We start from the raw sequence: 17,222 nt of genomic DNA, 5'->3' as shown, positions 1-17,222 counted from the left end.
GACAAATACTAGATGTTGTATTTCCAATAAGGAAAGTAAGTCTTGTGTGCTAACACACTCTGCCACTGACATCTGAGACTCCCTGTGCAGTCAATGTTTTTAGTAAAGATAAGTTACCAGAAGTCTATTAATTCTTAGCGTATTTTTAATTCTTAATGAAATCAGTGGAGTAAAACCAGGAAATTTCAAGATGAAAAGAACTTGCAAGTTACCATCTGCATTTTGTATTATTACCTAACTCAGCTTTAGATAACCATAAACAGTGAGCAAAACAATTACTGCAACTACAGGAGTAATACATGCAACAAAGTTTGCTTCATAAGTAATTAAGGTCCTTTACACAAAGGGTGTCTCAGCTCCTCCAGGCAATCTGAGAAAGGGTATAAATACTCTCTCCGTGCAAGGCTTTTCTGACTACTTCTCTGGCTTGTTCTCTCCGGTACACTGAGTAAGTCTGATCTGACAACTATAAAAACCTTGAGTTTAATTTTGCTTTAGCATGAATTTTGTTGAAATCAGGACTAAATCCTGTATAAATGTTCTGACTCTCAGAGATGTTAGTAAGCATCTTTCTACAGATGTTTTCTATACTGGATAAAGGGTAGAAAAATAAAAGCAAGGGCTTTTCAGGACTGCTTTGGGCTGGGAGAATTTGGAATTTCTATCTCAGTTCTGAAAAATTTTCAGAAGAGCTCTGAGAATAGATTTTAGCAGTGTTTTTGCATGTATGGCATGATTAGGGGATTTAGTAGTTGTTAGGTGGGGGGATTTCATAGATACTATTGAAGTAAAAGCCTTGTTCAAAGTTGGTTCTGTGTAGCTATAGACATGCAGCATTGCTGTTGTTCATAATCTACCCATCCTCAGCTAATTTAATTGGAGTCACAACCAGCTACACCAAGTGATGATTAGATGCTATTACTTAATGTAACTGTGGAAATAAGCTTTCATTTCTATTAAAACTTTGCTAGTATTTTAATATGTTTTTACAGCATTTTTTTTAGGTCAAAGCTACATTCTAACCTAAGGGTGTTTGGGGGAAAACGCTATGCATGTTATTTGCTTTTTTTTTCCACTACAATACATTTGAGGATACTTTTGCTTTCCTCAGAATATAGTTGAGACAAGTTAATAGATCAAAGGGCTCATTGCCTTGCCCATTCCCCTGTGCCAGCATGCTGCTAGCACCTGGTGCAAAATAGCACTGAGCTTCTGAAATGGTGGAAAGTAGCTTTCAGCACATTTTTACTTTATACTTGACAATATAATAGTATATTTATTAGAAAGTGTTGCTGGCTACATATTTTAGGATCCTATAGAATACTTCTCAACAGATAAGACTTATTGATTTCAGATATTATCTCCAAATTACCCACCATCTGCCTTAGAAATATTCTGCATTTTCTGTTTACTTATTGCAAGGAGTACTGCAAAGCTGCCGTGTTCCCTAGTCCTCATCTTCCAAATGTTCTCAAGGACAGCAGTTCTAGTATACTACAGCACACAGGACTTAACTGAGAATAAAATAATACTTCTGCCTTTTTCATAACTATAAGGTAGCCTTGATGTGCAAGTTTAAAGTAATAGTGTGATGCTGTATCACAGAGAACTAGCTTTTATGTGAAGATTTAATCTGAAGAAATAAACACTATTAAATTTGTGTATCCTAGCTGAAGCTGCAATTTTTATATTTGGGTTGACAATATCACCACAATATAAATATTTAAAGTGATGTGTCTTACTTAATAAACTAGTACTTTTAACCCCACATTTATTCTTAGCCTTTCATTTTTCTGTGTTTTAGTGCCTGATAATAACAGGAATTTGCAAGGAAAATATAGGAAATTAAGCAGGCTGCTAAACAAATTACTCAACACTCAAATCTATTGGAAATCCAGATTTTTTTTCCCCCCCCTCAGTCCTTTACACCCCATCTGTATAACACAGACTGTAGGCACTGCCCTGAGAAGCTGTGTGTGGGAGGAAAAGAGATGCTGTGGGAATAAGTTTAAACTTGTCTCCAGGAAATATTACAAAGGAGTGGGAGGTTTTAGAGCAGATGTCTGTTCTGGAGGCAGCATGCAGAGAAAGGGGAGGATTTCTGCTCCCAGAGAAGTAAAGAGAGCAAGCTTAAAGCAGCAAATTAGAAAGGACAAATAGATGCAGGTTAAGTAAAAGGTGGCAGATACAAGGAAAGGAGCTCAACTTCAAGTTATGTCTGTCTAAAGATCTCTTAGAGGCAAGCTTAGAAGTCTCAATAACCAAGCACTTAGGGGTTTGGGGTTTTTTTCTAATTCTGCAAATAAATTGCAGGCACTCACCCTACCACAGCCAGGTGATGGCTTCCGACCAGCTGGCATGCACCAACCCCTGCGAGGCAAAGTGTCCCCAACCCCTGGCCACCAGCAGCAACGAGCCCTGCGTCGTGGCCTGCGGTGACTCCCGGGTGATTATATACCCACCACCCGTCGTTGTCACCTTCCCAGGGCCCATCCTCACCACCTACCCGCAGCAAACCGTCGTGGGAGCCTCAGAGCCCTCGGAGGTGGCCCTGGCAGAGCCCCCCGCCGCAGCACCTCTGCCAACAGAGGTGGCAGGGAGGCTGGAGGCAGCAGCAGAGAAACTTGCCCCCCAGGTCATCGCCCGACCTGAGCCACGGTGTGCCCCAAAATACTCCTACACTTATTCTTCCCAATGGACACATCCATGCAATTCATACCGCTCCGGGAAACGGTGGACATACTAAGCTCAGCTGTGGTGTGCACAGAGCAATTTAAAGAAGCAGCAAAGGAAACTCAAGGTGCAAATTGGGGGTGGAGCTGATAGGCACCAGCCCCAGTGCTGGGTGTTGTCTGGCTCCAGCTGAAAAGAATGAGAGCTGCAAATGCTCAGCACCTGTGACAGGCAGGCTCATGTGTGCATTTTCTCATTTTGCCTTTAGTTTAGATCTGTTATCCTCTGGCTTTCCAGTTTAGTCATCTGCTTACATTGTGCTTTGTCTTACTTCAGTTATGTTATTGACACTGAACTTAGAGAGGTGACTTAGGATGCTAGAAATTGCACACAGCAACTGCACCAAAGGAGAAAAAACATTTTTTATAAACTGCATCACTTTGACCCTGGTGATTAGCCAGAGCCTCACTGAACCCCTGGAAAGATGGTCGTTATATTCTGTACAATTTTGTTCCAGAATTGTAGAAAAGCTGTCTCTTTCCAAATAAATTTTCCGTACTAAAGTATGTCTTCTGGTTTTCATTACCACATAATCATTTCCTTCTGCTTTTACCTATCAATTGAATTGATAGAATATTTATCCTTGGTCATAGGTATTCCGTGTCTCTTCTTTGAGTGCAAATGTCACAAAATCGCAGGAATACTTTTCTATGCAGTGTCGTTAAACACGTGCTGAACATTTCAAACTCCCCAGGACCAACCTGAGTCCCTGGCAGTTGCCACTTCTAACAGCAGTCCCTGCAAGGGGTCAGGTAATGCTCAGCTCCAAATTTGCCACATCCATCTCAGGACAGAGCAACTTTCCAGCAATTTCCCCCAAGCCCAAAGCAAGACATGAATATCTGGGTGCACCTGGCAGGGTGGAGAAATGCACAGCCCACACATGGCCCTCTGACACACTGTGCAGAGCTTCCCCGAGGTCACAGGGGGAAGGATGGCCTCAGGCTGCCCACAGATGAGAGCTCTCATGAATGCACTATTCACATTGCAGGGTGCATGCTCAGTGCATCACCACGAGCATCATGACTGACCAGTGAGAAGAGGGAGCAGAGGATGAATGGGAAAGAAATATGCCACTAGTTTAGTTTTCATTCTTCTATAGACCTCACAAAATAGAAAGTGGTATTTCACCTTTGAAATATATCTTTTCCAATGAAGTTAATCATTTGCTAGTAACATACGTAACTTGCAATTCAAAAGTTTTTCTGAGAGAAATTCAGAGCTTCCACAAATGTTTTTAGCAAATGAATTGCCATCTGACATTTCAAATCATTGCTCAGTTATAGACATAATTCCAACAACAGTGAAAAACAAATTCAGGCCAAAAGAAATTGTTCATGCAATGCAGATTCTTTAATGTGGATGGAAAATGCAATAGACAGTGACAGCAGAATACATAACAACACAGAAACAATGAATTGGAAACACAAAAATCATAAGGCTGCAAGAAGGCATTGACCCAGGGCTCCACCCCAAAGATTCCCCCCTCCTGTTGCAGGTTGGGAGTCTCAGAGCGGGGCAGAGCAGGGGAGACTCTCATCCGAGGATGAGTACAGTTTTGGTGTACCGCAGATAGAGGGGAGATTTTGGAGGCAGTGCTGGAAGCCCTAAAGCTGACAGCAGAAGATCTGCAAGGTTGCTCTGTGCAAATAAGCGAGGACCATAAAGTTCAAGTAGCTGCTTTGCCACAGCCTAAAGAGGGGCTGAAAGCTTCGTTCTGCATCTGGTGGTAGAGGACAGGAGGTGCTACTTGTGGAGACCCAGGGCAGATCCAGCACTGAACTCCATGGATATTTGGGATTTAGCAGGGCCCGCAGTTGCCATTGAGGTACCTGTGGCCTCGGGCCCAGCCACCGTATCCACAACCCCCAAAGGCTCCGTAGCCCCCAGAAAGACCATAGCCTCCATAGCCCCCATAGCCCCCATAGCCCCAAAGGCCTCCATAGCCCCCAAGGCCTCCATAGCCCCCATAGCCCCCAAAACCACCACGGCCTCCAAAAGTGCCGCCGTAGCCCCCTCCAACGCCGGGGGCTCCCGCTGAGCCAACAACGCTGTACTGCGGGAAGGAGCTGAGGATGGGCCCGGGGAAGGTGACCACCGAGGCCGGGGGCTGGATCACCACCGTGGAGTCGGGGCACTGCCGCACGCAGGGCTCGTTGGCGGTGTCAGCCAGCGGGGCCGGGGCGGCCACCCCACAGGAAGGGACGCACAGGCTGGAGCAGGACATCCTTCGGTTCAGGAGGTGAGGCTGCAAAACAAGGCAGAGCTCCGGTTCAGTGTAAGGCCGGATCCCAATTCCCTCCTGGCTCTCTCGCCCTTGGAACCTGTGTCCCAGGACATGGTCTGGATCATCTCAGGCAGTCAGGGCAAAAACACACTCCAGACTTGAAAGGCTCATGTAAACCCCTTCCTCCACTAGTGTACCCTGCTTCTTACTCCCCCACAGCAGAGAGGAAAAACTCCCTCATCCAAAGCAGAAGGAAAATCACCGAGCTCCCAAAGGACTTGAGTGCTTTGGTATACTCAGGGCATTGTACCTGCAAGTTTAAATTTCCATCCTTTCCATAGCTCTCAAACAGCACAATCACATCCTAACTATGCACTACGAAAGCATGGTGGAGCCCAGAGCAAAAGATACCGTGAGAAAGCCAGCGCCGAGGAAGGAAAGATGGAGGTAAGACGTGGACTTACCACGATGATCAGGAGAGTCAAGTGGAGGAATCTGGATAGAGGGCTGTGAGTCCCTCAGCTCTTTTATACATGTCCCAGACTGCCTGGGGCATTGGCCAAGGCGGTGGTGGCAGAAGCCCCAGCTAATCATGAAATTGAGCCTCATGAAACAAATTGTGATGTGGGGCAACTATACCCATCCTAATTGAGCATACCAGCGAGCAAACGTGCCCTGGAGAACAAACAGGTGATGGGAGGGAGAGACCGTGACACACCATTACATGAAAGGCAAGGCGCTGCTGTAGCTCATCTCTCGGCACCAATAAACCCTGATCTGTCCCTAATCTTTTCACTTTACTTATGTGCAAGAGTCTTGGGCATCTTGTAGAAGTGCTATGCAATCCTGCGTACAGCCATCACGCCTGTCATTACCTCTCTTTTACAAGCTGGTAAACAGAAGCACCGGGAGATTGGGCAAATGGAGAAGACATTCCAGACGCTCAGGGCAGCTCCCAAATGCCAACCGTGGCCCCATGCAGGTAAGGGCTGGGGACACCGCGGTACCGGGTGCAAGGGGCGTCCCTAAGCCTTAGACATTTTTCTGCCACTCCATGGCTGGTTGATTTTTAGCTCCCCAATTCATTGATGGTCATGCAAAGATTGGAGTAGAAGAGTCCTGTAAGGGATGAAGCTCCAGCTATGAACAGTGCAGGCACAGATGTAGGTGGGAGGGCAGTGAGATCACGCACTAGGGACCTGTGTGAGGGGAAATGTGCACAGGGGAGTTGGAGGGCAGGAAGGGGACCAAAACACTCTTAGCTCCTTCACCTATATGTATGTGAGCAAGGTCCTCCCTGAGCCCTCTCTGGGGGGACTTGATTACTCACCTGGGCATGGAGGGCTGTGCCAGGAGATGCTGGCCGAGCACCCTCAGAGAGTCAGGCTGCACGTGGCCACAGTCCCCACAGGCACAGGCATGCTAGTCAACGCTGGCACTGGGTGCGTGGTGGAGATGCTGCTGCTGAGTGTAGCATGGTTGGGCACAGCAATCTTCCTCAAGATGCGCAGGATTCTTCTACATAAGCAAAGTGGGGATTAGGGACAGATTGAGGTTTATTGCCGACGCGAGTGCAGCTACAGCAGCACCTTGTCTGTCATGTCATGATGTGTCACAATCTCTCCCTCCCATCACCTCTTTCTTCTCCAGGGCACGTTTGCATGCCAATGTCTCCAATGAGGAGGCATATAATTGTCCCACATCACAATCTCTGCCATGAAGCTTGTCCGCTGGATTTCATGGTTTCCTGGGGTTTCCGCCACCACCCACTTGGCCAATGCCCCGGGCAGTCTGGGACATGTATAAAAGAGCTGAGGGCTTCGCAGTCCTCTATCCAGCTTCCTCCGCTTCACTCTCCTGATCGACCGGGTGAGTCCAGCTCTTGGAAGCCTCTTGGGGATCTCTCCCTGCCTCCCTCGATACAGCCCCTTCCCCACACCCTTGCCTAATTCCTGGTGCATTTTCCAGGAGTCCTTGCCTGCCTGAAAGATGTCCTGCTCCAGCCTGTGCGTCCCTTCCTGTGGGGTGGCCGCCCCGGCCCCGCTGGCTGACACCGCCAACGAGCCCTGCGTGCGGCAGTGTCCCGACTCCACGGTGGTGATCCAGCCCCCGGCCTCGGTGGTCACCTTCCCCGGGCCCATCCTCAGCTCCTTCCCGCAGTACAGCGTTGTTGGCTCAGCGGGAGCCCCCGGCGTTGGAGGGGGCTACGGCGGCACTTTTGGAGGCCGTGGTGGTTTTGGGGGCTATGGGGGCTATGGAGGCCTTGGGGGCTATGGGGGCCTTGGGGGCTATGGGGGCTATGGGGGCTATGGAGGCTATGGGGGCTATGGTCTTTCTGGGGGCTACGGAGCTTTTGGGAGCTGTGGATATGGGGGCTGGCGGCGAGGCCACAGGTACCTGAGTGGCAACTGTGGGCCCTGCTAAGCCCCACACTGGGTCCAACCACAGATGAAGGAGAGCTCCTGAAAATACTCTGGCACACACCAACACGACGCTCTGTGGAAGGACATCCCTTTGGCATTGCTGGGCTCCGCAGCTTGGATGCCTCGTGCCTGCTTGAGGCCCAGCTCTGCCTTTCTCCTGCCCCGCCTGAGCATCCCTACAGGACTATCTTCCCATGACAACGCAGCCCCATGATTTGTGCCTGCTCCCACAGAATGGCTGATACTCTCTTTTGTTCTGCCCGTAGGCAGGAGATTTGGGCTGCCCTTGGCCAGGACTCTGCTCTTGTCCCAAATCCCTCCTCCCCTGGAACTGCAATAAAATTGTGTTGCCTCGCAATGTAGACCCTTGGTATTATTTGATCCTTCCTTCATACTCAATAACCCCCGTGGCACCATGGTTTCCCATGAGTGTCTCAGACAGCTCCCACCCAGGGCCTTGTTAGGCGCACCTGCGGGAGATGCCATGCTTCCTCCTGCCTGCCCTCGGGCTCCACAACCCTCTGGGGGAGGGTCAGCCAGAACAGGGACTGCACTCATCTTCTTCAAAACCAGCTTCTCCCACTTTGCCCTCCCTGCCTTCTGCCCACTTTGGGCTCCTGCACTCTGCAGCCCATGACGAGCTGTTGGGCCCCACAGTGAATTTGCTGCCCACTCTGGCTGTTCCTCACAGGCTGGCTGCAGAGATTGGGATGCCTACGGAGACACTCCAAGGGCAAAGGCCCAGATCAGAGCTACTTGGGAGGCCATGGGTCGAGAAGGGAGAGGGTGAGAAACCTCCCCAACTGCCATGCTTCCATCCCCTCCATATTCCTGCACGCCTACACCGCCTTATCCTGTTTTTCCTCTGTCTGCCACTGCTCCTTAGAGAATTTTTGGCTCCGTCTTCCCTCTACTGCTGGAGCAGATGCTCTTCCAGGCATTCCTTATGTCACCCACTCCGAGCCTGGGGACACAGCTCTGCCCAGGAACAACAGGAGAGTTTCCCACAGCCTGGTGCTCTGGACCAAATTTTCTGCACACTTGCTCCCCTTCCTCACACTCCACCCACAAAGTAGCCCACACTGCCACAGCCCTCCCCAAAGCACCCACCCACAACAGCCATGACAGGGCCAACAAAATCCCCTTCCACTACCCTGTCCTCAGTAGACATTCAAGGGAAATCATGGGAGCCAGGACATGGCTGATGGCCGAGAGTCAGTGCAGGGGAATCTGTGTAGATATAGGGACAGATGACACATCTTTTTGTGAGCTGCCCAGCACTGACCAACGTGCTGCCTCACTGCCCTTCCTGATGGCTCTGGCCGGAGCTGTCTCTGTCCAAGACCACCATGCAGTGCTGGGATCACAAGATCAGAAGATACCTGGGGAAGGGAGGGACCTCAGGAGGGTGGGCAGTCCAAGCTCCTGCTCAGAGAGCTTTGTGCTTCATGTGACTGGATACCCGTGGCCATTTCATGGCTCTCGGAGAAAACTGGGGAAGACCTGGCTGCGTCTGTCTCACCCCTTCCCATGGCCCTCACCTCTAGCTGGGCACGGGGACACGGCCAGCAGCCCTGTACATGCAGTGCTCATCTCTCCATTTCCCTGGACCTCCAAATGTGACCAATAAGGAGCCAATAAAAGGAGGTGATGCCAGGCATGCTGGCTTTGCAGAGGTTTTGGAAGAGCTTCTGCAAGACACCCATGGCACTTTCACACGTTGGAAGTGGGCTTTGGGAATGTATTGTGTTTATTGCTGGTGGGAGACCAGAGGAAGCGCAGAGGGATGTGCTCTACAAGACCCAGCTGGGACTGTCATCATCCATTGTAACACACTGAGGAAACAGCCCAAATGCTCCACGGGCACTTCCGTGGGGCATTAGAGCAGCCCAGACTGACACGCCCTGAGGTTTGGGGGCAGTGGGAAAGAAGAAGGAAGGATCAAGAAAAACCAGGAGTTGACATTGCAATGGAACACAGCTTTTATTGCAGTTGCAGGGGAGGAGGGAGTTGGACCCTGGCCAGAGACTTCCCCTGTCTCCTGGAAGCGGGCAGAGAGACAGCGAGCATCAGCTGTGCTGAAGGAACAGGCACCCAGTGCAGGTCTCTGTCATCAAGGGTCAACAAGTCTTGAAGGGATGATCAGGAGGGCAGGAGAAAGGCAGAGCTGGGCTCAAAGCAGGCACGAGACATCCAAGCTGCGGAGCCCAGCAATGCCAAAGGGATGTCCTTCCACAGAGTGTCATGTCAGGATGTGCCAGAGTATTTTCAGGAGCTCTCCTTCATCTGTGGTTGGACCCAGTGTGGGGCTTAGCAGGGCCCACAGTTGCCACTCAGGTACCTGTGGCCTCGCCACCACCCCCCATATCCACAGCTCCCAAAGGCTCCGTAGCCCCCAGAAAGACCATAGCCTCCATAGCCCCCATAGCCCCCATAGCCCCCAAGGCCTCCATAGCCCCCAAGGCCTCCATAGCCCCCATAGCCTCCAAAACCACCACGGCCTCCAAAAGTGCCGCCGTAGCCCCCTCCAACGCCGGGGGCTCCCGCTGAGCCAACAACGCTGTACTGCGGGAAGGAGCTGAGGATGGGCCCAGGGAAGGTGACCACCGAGGCCGGGGGCTGGATCACCACCGTGGAGTCGGGGCACTGCCGCACGCAGGGCTCGTTGGCAGTGTCAGCCAGCGGGGCTGGGGCAGCCACCCCACAGGAAGGGACGCACAGGCTGGAGCAGGACATCTTTCAGGCAGGCAAGGACTCCTGGAAAATGCACCAGGAATTAGGCAAGGGTGTGGGGATGGGGCTGTATCGAGGGAGGCAGAGAGAGATCCCCAAGAGACTTCCAAGAGCTGGACTCACCCGGTCGATCAGGAGAGTGAAGCGGAGGAAGCTGGATAGAGGACTGCGAAGCCCTCAGCTCTTTTATACATGTCCCAGACTGCCTGGGGCATTGGCCAAGTGGGTGGTGGTGGAAAGCCCCGGAAATCATGAAGCCCACCGGACAAGCTTCATGGCAGAGATTGTGATGCGGGACAATTACATGCCTCCTCACTGGGGACAATGGCGTGCAAATCTGACATAGAGACAAAAGAGGTAATGGGAGGAACACACCATCATAGGTATTACATGAAAGACGAGGCGCATCTGTAGCACTAATAAACCTCAATCTTTCCCTAATCCCCACTTGTCTTATGTGGGAGAGTGCTGTACCAAATGACGCCACACTCAGCAGCAGCCCAGACACGCGCCCAGAGCCAGCGGTGCCCAGCATGCCTGTGCCTGTGGGGACCGTGGCCACGTGCAGCCTGACACTCTGAGGGTGTTCGGCCAGCGTCTCCTGGCACAGCCCTCCATCCCCAGCTGAGTAATCGAGTGCCTCCAGAGAGGGCTCCGGGAGGACTTTGCTCACAGACATGTGGCCAAGGAAGCTGAGAGTGTCCTGGTCCCCTTCCTGCCCTCCAGCTCCTCTGTGCACGTGCCCCCTCACACACGACCTTGCCGCTGGATCTCACTGCTCCCCACCCATGCCTGTGTTGAGCCTCCGTGCGTAGGGGTCTTCGTCCCACACAGCAAAGAATGCCCCTGCTCTTTGCATGGCTCTTAATCGGGGAGCCTCAAATACACCCTCTCAAGAAGTGGCAAGGAGATGGTCAAGGCTTAAGGATGCTCCTGACCTGTTGCCCCAAAAGGCCCCGAGCCCTCATGGGCATTGGGAGATGATGAGCCTTTGGGAGTCACTCCGAGCATGTGGAATAACTTCTCCATTTGCCCAACCTCCCGGTGCCTCTGTTTGCCAGCTTGTAAAAAAGAGGTAATGACAGGCGTGATGGCTGTACGCAGGATTGCAAAGCACTTCTGCAAGACGCTCAGGACTCTGGCACATAAGTAAGTGGAGGGGTTAGGGACAGATCGGGGTTTATTACCGACGCGAGTGCAGCTACAGCACGCCTTTTCTATCAGGTAATGATGTCTCACGGTCTCTCCCTCCCATCACCTCTTTCTTCTCCAGGGCACGTTTGCACGCCAATGTCTCCAATGAGGAGGCATATAATTGTCCCACATCACAATTTCTGTTATAAAGCTTGTCCACTGGATTTCATGGTTTCCGGGGCTTTCCACCACCACCCACTTGGCCAATGCCCCGGGCAGTCTGGGACATGTATAAAAGAGCTGAGGGCTTCGCAGTCCTCTATCCAGCTTCCTCCGCTTCACTCTCCTGATCGACCGGGTGAGTCCAGCTCTTGGAAGCCTCTTGGGGATCTCTCCCTGCCTCCCTCGATACAGCCCCTTCCCCACACCCTTGCCTAATTCCTGGTGCATTTTCCAGGAGTCCTTGCCTGCCTGAAAGATGTCCTGCTCCAGCCTGTGCGTCCCTTCCTGTGGGGTGGCCGCCCCGGCCCCGCTGGCTGACACCGCCAACGAGCCCTGCGTGCGGCAGTGCCCCGACTCCACGGTGGTGATCCAGCCCCCGGCCTCGGTGGTCACCTTCCCCGGGCCCATCCTCAGCTCCTTCCCGCAGTACAGCGTTGTTGGCTCAGCGGGAGCCCCCGGCGTTGGAGGGGGCTACGGCGGCACTTTTGGAGGCCGTGGTGGTTTTGGAGGCTATGGGGGCTATGGAGGCCTTGGGGGCTATGGAGGCCTTGGGGGCTATGGGGGCTATGGAGGCTATGGAGGCTATGGTCTTTCTGGGGGCTACGGAGCCTTTGGGAGCTGTGGATATGGGGGCTGGCGGCGAGGCCACAGGTACCTGAGTGGCAACTGTGGGCCCTGCTAAGCCCCACACTGGGTCCGACCACAGATGAAGGAGGGCTCCTGAAAATACTCTGGCACATCCTGACATGACACCCAAAGGCACCGCAGCTTGGATGCCTCGTGCCTGTTTGGAGCCCAGCTCTGCCTTTCTCCTGCCCTCCTGATCATCCCTTCAAGACTTGTTGCGCCCTGATGACAGAGACCTGCACTGGGTGCCTGTTCCTGCAGCACGGCTGATGCTCCCTGTCGCTTTGTCCAGTGCCAGGAGACAGGGGAAGTCTCTGGCCAGGGCCCTGCTCTTGTCCTAACTCCCTCCTCCCCTGCAACTGCAATAAAAGCTGTGTTCCATTGCAATGTCAACTCCTGGTTTTTCTTGATCCTTCCTTCTTCTTTCCCACTGCCCCCAAACCTCAGGGAGTGTCAGTCTGGGCTGCTCTAATGCCCCACGGAAGTGCCCGTGGAGCATTTGGGCTGTTTCCTCAGTGTGTTACAATGGATGATGACAGTCCCAGCTGGGTCTTGTAGAGCACATCCCTCTGCGCTTCCTCTGGTCTCCCACCAGCAATAAACACAATACATTCCCAAAGCCCACTTCCAACGTGTGAAAGTGCCATGGGTGTCTTGCAGAAGCTCTTCCAAAACCTCTGCAAAGCCAGCATGCCTGGCATCACCTCCTTTTATTGGCTCCTTATTGGTCACATTTGGAGGTCCAGGGAAATGGAGAGATGAGCACTGCATGTACAGGGCTGCTGGCCGTGTCCCCGTGCCCAGCTAGAGGTGAGGGCCATGGGAAGGGGTGGGACAGACGCAGCCAGGTCTTCCCCAGTTTCCTCTGAGAGCCATGAAATGGCCACGGGTATCCAGTCACATGAAGCACAAAGCTCTCTGAGCAGGAGCTTGGACTGCCCACCCTCCTGAGGTCCCTCCCTTCCCCAGGTATCTTCTGATGTTGTGATCCCAGCACTGCATGGTGGTCTTGGACAGAGACAGCTCCGGCCAGAGCCATCAGGAAGGGCAGTGAGGCAGCACGTTGGTCAGTGCTGGGCAGCTCACGAAAAGATGTGTCATGCACAATTATGAACAATGAGGATGGCAAAAAAGGCAGCAAAATGGCAAGAGCAGGCATTCTTTTTTTCCACAGCCTGACCTGAAGTTTGCACGTCTTCTCTTCCGCTTGAGGATGTTTCCACCTCTGCCCATCCTCACATCTGCCCAGATTCCCCCGCACTGACTCTCGGCCATTGGCCATGTCCTGGCTCACATCATGTCCCCTGCGTGTCTGCTAAGCGCCGAGTGGTGGAAGGGGATTTTGTTGACGCTGTCACGGCTGCTGTGGATGGGTGTTTTGGGGAGGGGTGTGGCAGTGTGGGCTGCTTTGTGGTCTAGTGTGTGAGGAAGTATAGCAAAGGAGAAGAAAATTTGGTCCAGAGCACCAGGCTGTGGGAAACTCTCGTGCTGTTCCTGGGCACAGCCGTGCCTCCAGGCTGGCGGTGTGTTACACAGGGAATGCCAGGAAGGGCTTCTGCTTAAGCAGTGGGGGTGAGGGAAGGCCAAAAGTGGTCCAAAGAGCAGTGGGAGATGCAGGAGCTGCTGCCAAGGGCAGGCAGGAGGAAGCGAGACAGCTCTCGCAAGTGCCACTGACGAGGCCGCTGGTGGGACATGGCTGCCACAGCCCAGGGAGCCAAGGCTGCCACTCTGGGTGTTGGGTATGGAGGAAGGATGAAGAAAAACCAGTGGTTGATATTGCGATGCAACACAATTTTATTACAGTTGCAGGGGAGGAGGGAGTTGGGACAAGAGCAGGGCCCTGGCCAGAGACTTCCCCTGTCTCCTGGCACTGGACAAAGCGACAGGGAGCATCAGCCGTGCTGCAGGAACAGGCACCCAGTGCAGGTCTCTGTCATCAGGGAGCAACAAGTCTTGAAGGGATGATCAGGAGGGCAGGAGAAAGGCAGAGCTGGGCTCCAAACAGGCACAAGGCATCCAAGCTGCGGAGCCCAGCAATGCCAAAGGGATGTCCTTCCACAGAGTGTCGTGTCGGTGTGTGCCAGAGTATTTTCAGGAGCCCTCCTTCATCTGTGGTCGGACCCAGTGTGGGGCTTAGCAGGGCCCACAGTTGCCACTCAGGTACCTGTGGCCTCGCCGCCAGCCCCCATATCCGCAGCTCCCAAAGGCTCCGTAGCCCCCAGAAAGACCATAGCCTCCATAGCCTCCATAGCCCCCATAGCCCCCATAGCCCCCAAGGCCTCCATAGCCCCCAAGGCCTCCATAGCCCCCAAAACCACCACGGCCTCCAAAAGTGCCGCCGTAGCCCCCTCCAACGCCGGGGGCTCCTGCTGAGCCAACAACGCTGTACTGCGGGAAGGAGCTGAGGATGGGCCCGGGGAAGGTGACCACCGAGGCCGGGGGCTGGATCACCACCGTGGAGTCGGGGCACTGCCGCACGCAGGGCTCGTTGGCGGTGTCAGCCAGCGGGGCCGGGGCGGCCACCCCACAGGAAGGGACGCACAGGCTGGAGCAGGACATCTTTCAGGCAGGCAAGGACTCCTGGAAAATGCACCAGGAATTAGGCAAGGGTGTGGGGAAGGGGCTGTATCAAGGGAGGCAGGGAGAGATCCCCAAGAGGCTTCCAAGAGCTGGACTCACCCGGTCGATCAGGAGAGTGAAGCGGAGGAAGCTGGATAGAGGACTGCGAAGCACTCAGCTCTTTTATATGTGTCCCAGACTGCCCGGGGCATTGGCCAAGTGGGTGGTGGTGGAAAGCCCCGGAAATCATGAAACCCACCGGACAAGCTTCATAGCAGAGATTGTGAAGTGGGACAATTATATGCCTCCTCATTGGAGACATTGGCGTGCAAACGTGCCCTGGAGAAGAAAGAGGTGATGGGAGGGAGAGACCGTGAGACATCATTACCTGATAGAAAAGGCGCTGCTGTAGCTGAACTCGCGTCGGTAATAAACCCCTATCTGTCCCTAATCCCCCCACTTACTTATGTGCCAGAGTCCTGAGCGTCTTGCAGAAGTGCTTTGCAATCCTGCGTACAGCCATCACGCCTGTCATTACCTCTTTTTTACAAGCTGGCAAACAGAGGCACCGGGAGGTTGGGCAAATGGAGAAGTTATTCCACATGCTCGGAGTGACTCCCAAAGGCTCATCATCTCCCAATGCCCATGAGGGCTCGGGGCCTTTTGGGGCAACAGGTCAGGAGCATCCTTAAGCCTTGACCATCTCCTTGCCACTTCTTGAGAGGGTGTATTTGGGGCTCCCCGATTAAGAGCCATGCAAAGAGCAGGGGCATTCTTTGCTGTGTGGGACGAAGACCCCTACGCACGGAGGCTCAACACAGGCATGGGTGGGGAGCAGTGAGATCCAGCGGCAAGGTCGTGTGTGAGGGGGCACGTGCACAGAGGAGCTGGAGGGCAGGAAGGGGACCAGGACACTCTCAGCTTCCTTGGCCACATGTCTGTGAGCAAGGTCCTTCCGGAGCCCTCTCTGGAGGCACTCGATTACTCAGCTGGGCATGGAGGGCTGTGCCAGGAGACGCTGGCCGAACACCCTCAGAGTGTCAGGCTGCACGTGGCCACGGTCCCCACAGGCACAGGCATGCTGGGCACCGCTGGCTCTGGGCGAGTGGCTGGGCTGCTGCTGATTGCTTTGTCTGCAGGAGTAGCATCTTGGTGTGGCGTGGTTGGGCACAACATTATGTAGCAAAATACTTAGGGCTCTGGCACATAAGCAAAGTGGGGGATTAAGGGTGCGTATCAGGGTTTATTGGTGCCACGAGTTCAGCTACAGCAGTACCTTGTCTGTCATGGAATGATGTGTCACAGATTGTCCCTCCCATGACCTCTATACTCTCAAGGGCACATCTGCATGCCAGTGCCCCCAGTAAAAAGGGACAAAATGGTCTTGCATCATTATCTGTGTCATGAAGCTTGTCCAATGGATTTCATGATTTCCTGAGGTTTACGCCACCACCTCTGCAAATGCCCCGGGCAGTCTGGGACATGTATAAAAGAGCTGAGGGCTTCGCAGTCCTCTATCCAGCTTCCTCCGCTTCACTCTCCTGATCGACCGGGTGAGTCCAGCTCTTGGAAGCCTCTTGGGGATCTCTCCCTGCCTCCTCGATACAGCCCCTTCCCCACACCCTTGCCTAATTCCTGGTGCATTTTCCAGGAGTCCTTGCCTGCCTGAAAGATGTCCTGCTCCAGCCTGTGCGTCCCCTTCCTGTGGGTGGCCGCCCCGGCCCCGCTGGCTGACACCGCCAACGAGCCCTGTGTGCGGCAGTGCCCCGACTCCACGGTGGTGATCCAGCCCCCGGCCTCGGTGGTCACCTTCCCCGGGCCCATCCTCAGCTCCTTCCCGCAGTACAGCGTTGTTGGCTCAGCGGGAGCCCCCGGCGTTGGAGGGGGCTACGGCGGCACTTTTGGAGGCCGTGGTGGTTTTGGGGGCTATGGGGGCTATGGAGGCCTTGGGGGCTATGGAGGCCTTGGGGGCTATGGGGGCTATGGGGGCTATGGAGGCTATGGAGGCTATGGTCTTTCTGGGGGCTACGGAGCCTTTGGGAGCTGCGGATATGGGGGCTGGCGGCGAGGCCACAGGTACCTGAGTGGCAACTGTGGGCCCTGCTAAGCCCCACACTGGGTCCAACCACAGATGAAGGAGAGCTCCTGAAGATACTCTGGCACACACCAACACAACGCTCTGTGGAAGGACATCCCTTTGGCATTGCTGGGCTCCGCAGCTTGGATGCCTCGTGCCTGTTTGGAGCCCAGCTCTGCCTTTCTCCTGCCCTCCTGATCATCCCTTCAAGACTTGTTGCTCCTGATGACAGAGACCTGCACTGGGTGCCTGTTCCTGCAGCACGGCTGATGCTCCCTGTCGCTTTGTCCAGTGCCAGGAGACAGGGGAAGTCTCTGGCCAGGGCCCTGCCCTTGTCCCAACTCCCTCCTCCCCTGCAACTGCAATAAAAGCTGTGTTCCATTGCAATGTCAACTCCTGGTTTTTCTTGATCCTCCCTTCTTCTTTCCCATTGCTCCCAAACCTCAGGGCGTGTCAGTCTGGGCTGCTCTAATGCCCCACGGAAGTA

General features: G+C 53.5%; 6 protein-coding genes across 6 annotated transcripts; 3 read left to right on the top strand and 3 right to left on the bottom strand.

Annotated features, from left to right (window-relative positions):
• Positions 1-4,534: 4,534 nt before the first annotated feature.
• LOC132320088 (claw keratin-like) lies at positions 4,535-4,960 on the bottom strand. Its single transcript, XM_059832287.1, has one exon. It carries the CDS (start codon positions 4,958-4,960, stop codon positions 4,535-4,537), a length of 426 nt encoding a protein of 141 aa, XP_059688270.1.
• Positions 4,961-6,949: 1,989 nt separating this feature from the next.
• Positions 6,950-7,384, top strand: LOC132320100 (claw keratin-like). The gene has a single exon (XM_059832311.1). The coding sequence runs from the start codon at positions 6,950-6,952 to the stop codon at positions 7,382-7,384; it is 435 nt and encodes a 144-aa protein (XP_059688294.1).
• Positions 7,385-9,693: 2,309 nt separating this feature from the next.
• Positions 9,694-10,119, bottom strand: LOC132320090 (claw keratin-like). Its single transcript, XM_059832295.1, has one exon. It carries the CDS (start codon positions 10,117-10,119, stop codon positions 9,694-9,696), a length of 426 nt encoding a protein of 141 aa, XP_059688278.1.
• Positions 10,120-11,728: 1,609 nt separating this feature from the next.
• LOC132320085 (claw keratin-like) lies at positions 11,729-12,154 on the top strand. The gene has a single exon (XM_059832281.1). The coding sequence runs from the start codon at positions 11,729-11,731 to the stop codon at positions 12,152-12,154; it is 426 nt and encodes a 141-aa protein (XP_059688264.1).
• A 2,078-nt stretch (positions 12,155-14,232) lies between these two features.
• Positions 14,233-14,658, bottom strand: LOC132320079 (claw keratin-like). Its single transcript, XM_059832262.1, has one exon. The coding sequence runs from the start codon at positions 14,656-14,658 to the stop codon at positions 14,233-14,235; it is 426 nt and encodes a 141-aa protein (XP_059688245.1).
• A 1,672-nt stretch (positions 14,659-16,330) lies between these two features.
• LOC132320104 (claw keratin-like) lies at positions 16,331-16,765 on the top strand. The gene has a single exon (XM_059832316.1). It carries the CDS (start codon positions 16,331-16,333, stop codon positions 16,763-16,765), a length of 435 nt encoding a protein of 144 aa, XP_059688299.1.
• Positions 16,766-17,222: the final 457 nt, after the last annotated feature.

The sequence above is a fragment of the Gavia stellata genome, chromosome 33 (genome assembly GCF_030936135.1).
Source record: "Gavia stellata isolate bGavSte3 chromosome 33, bGavSte3.hap2, whole genome shotgun sequence".
NCBI lineage: Eukaryota > Metazoa > Chordata > Aves > Gaviiformes > Gaviidae > Gavia > Gavia stellata.
This window is presented reverse-complemented; position numbering and strand designations above follow the sequence as displayed.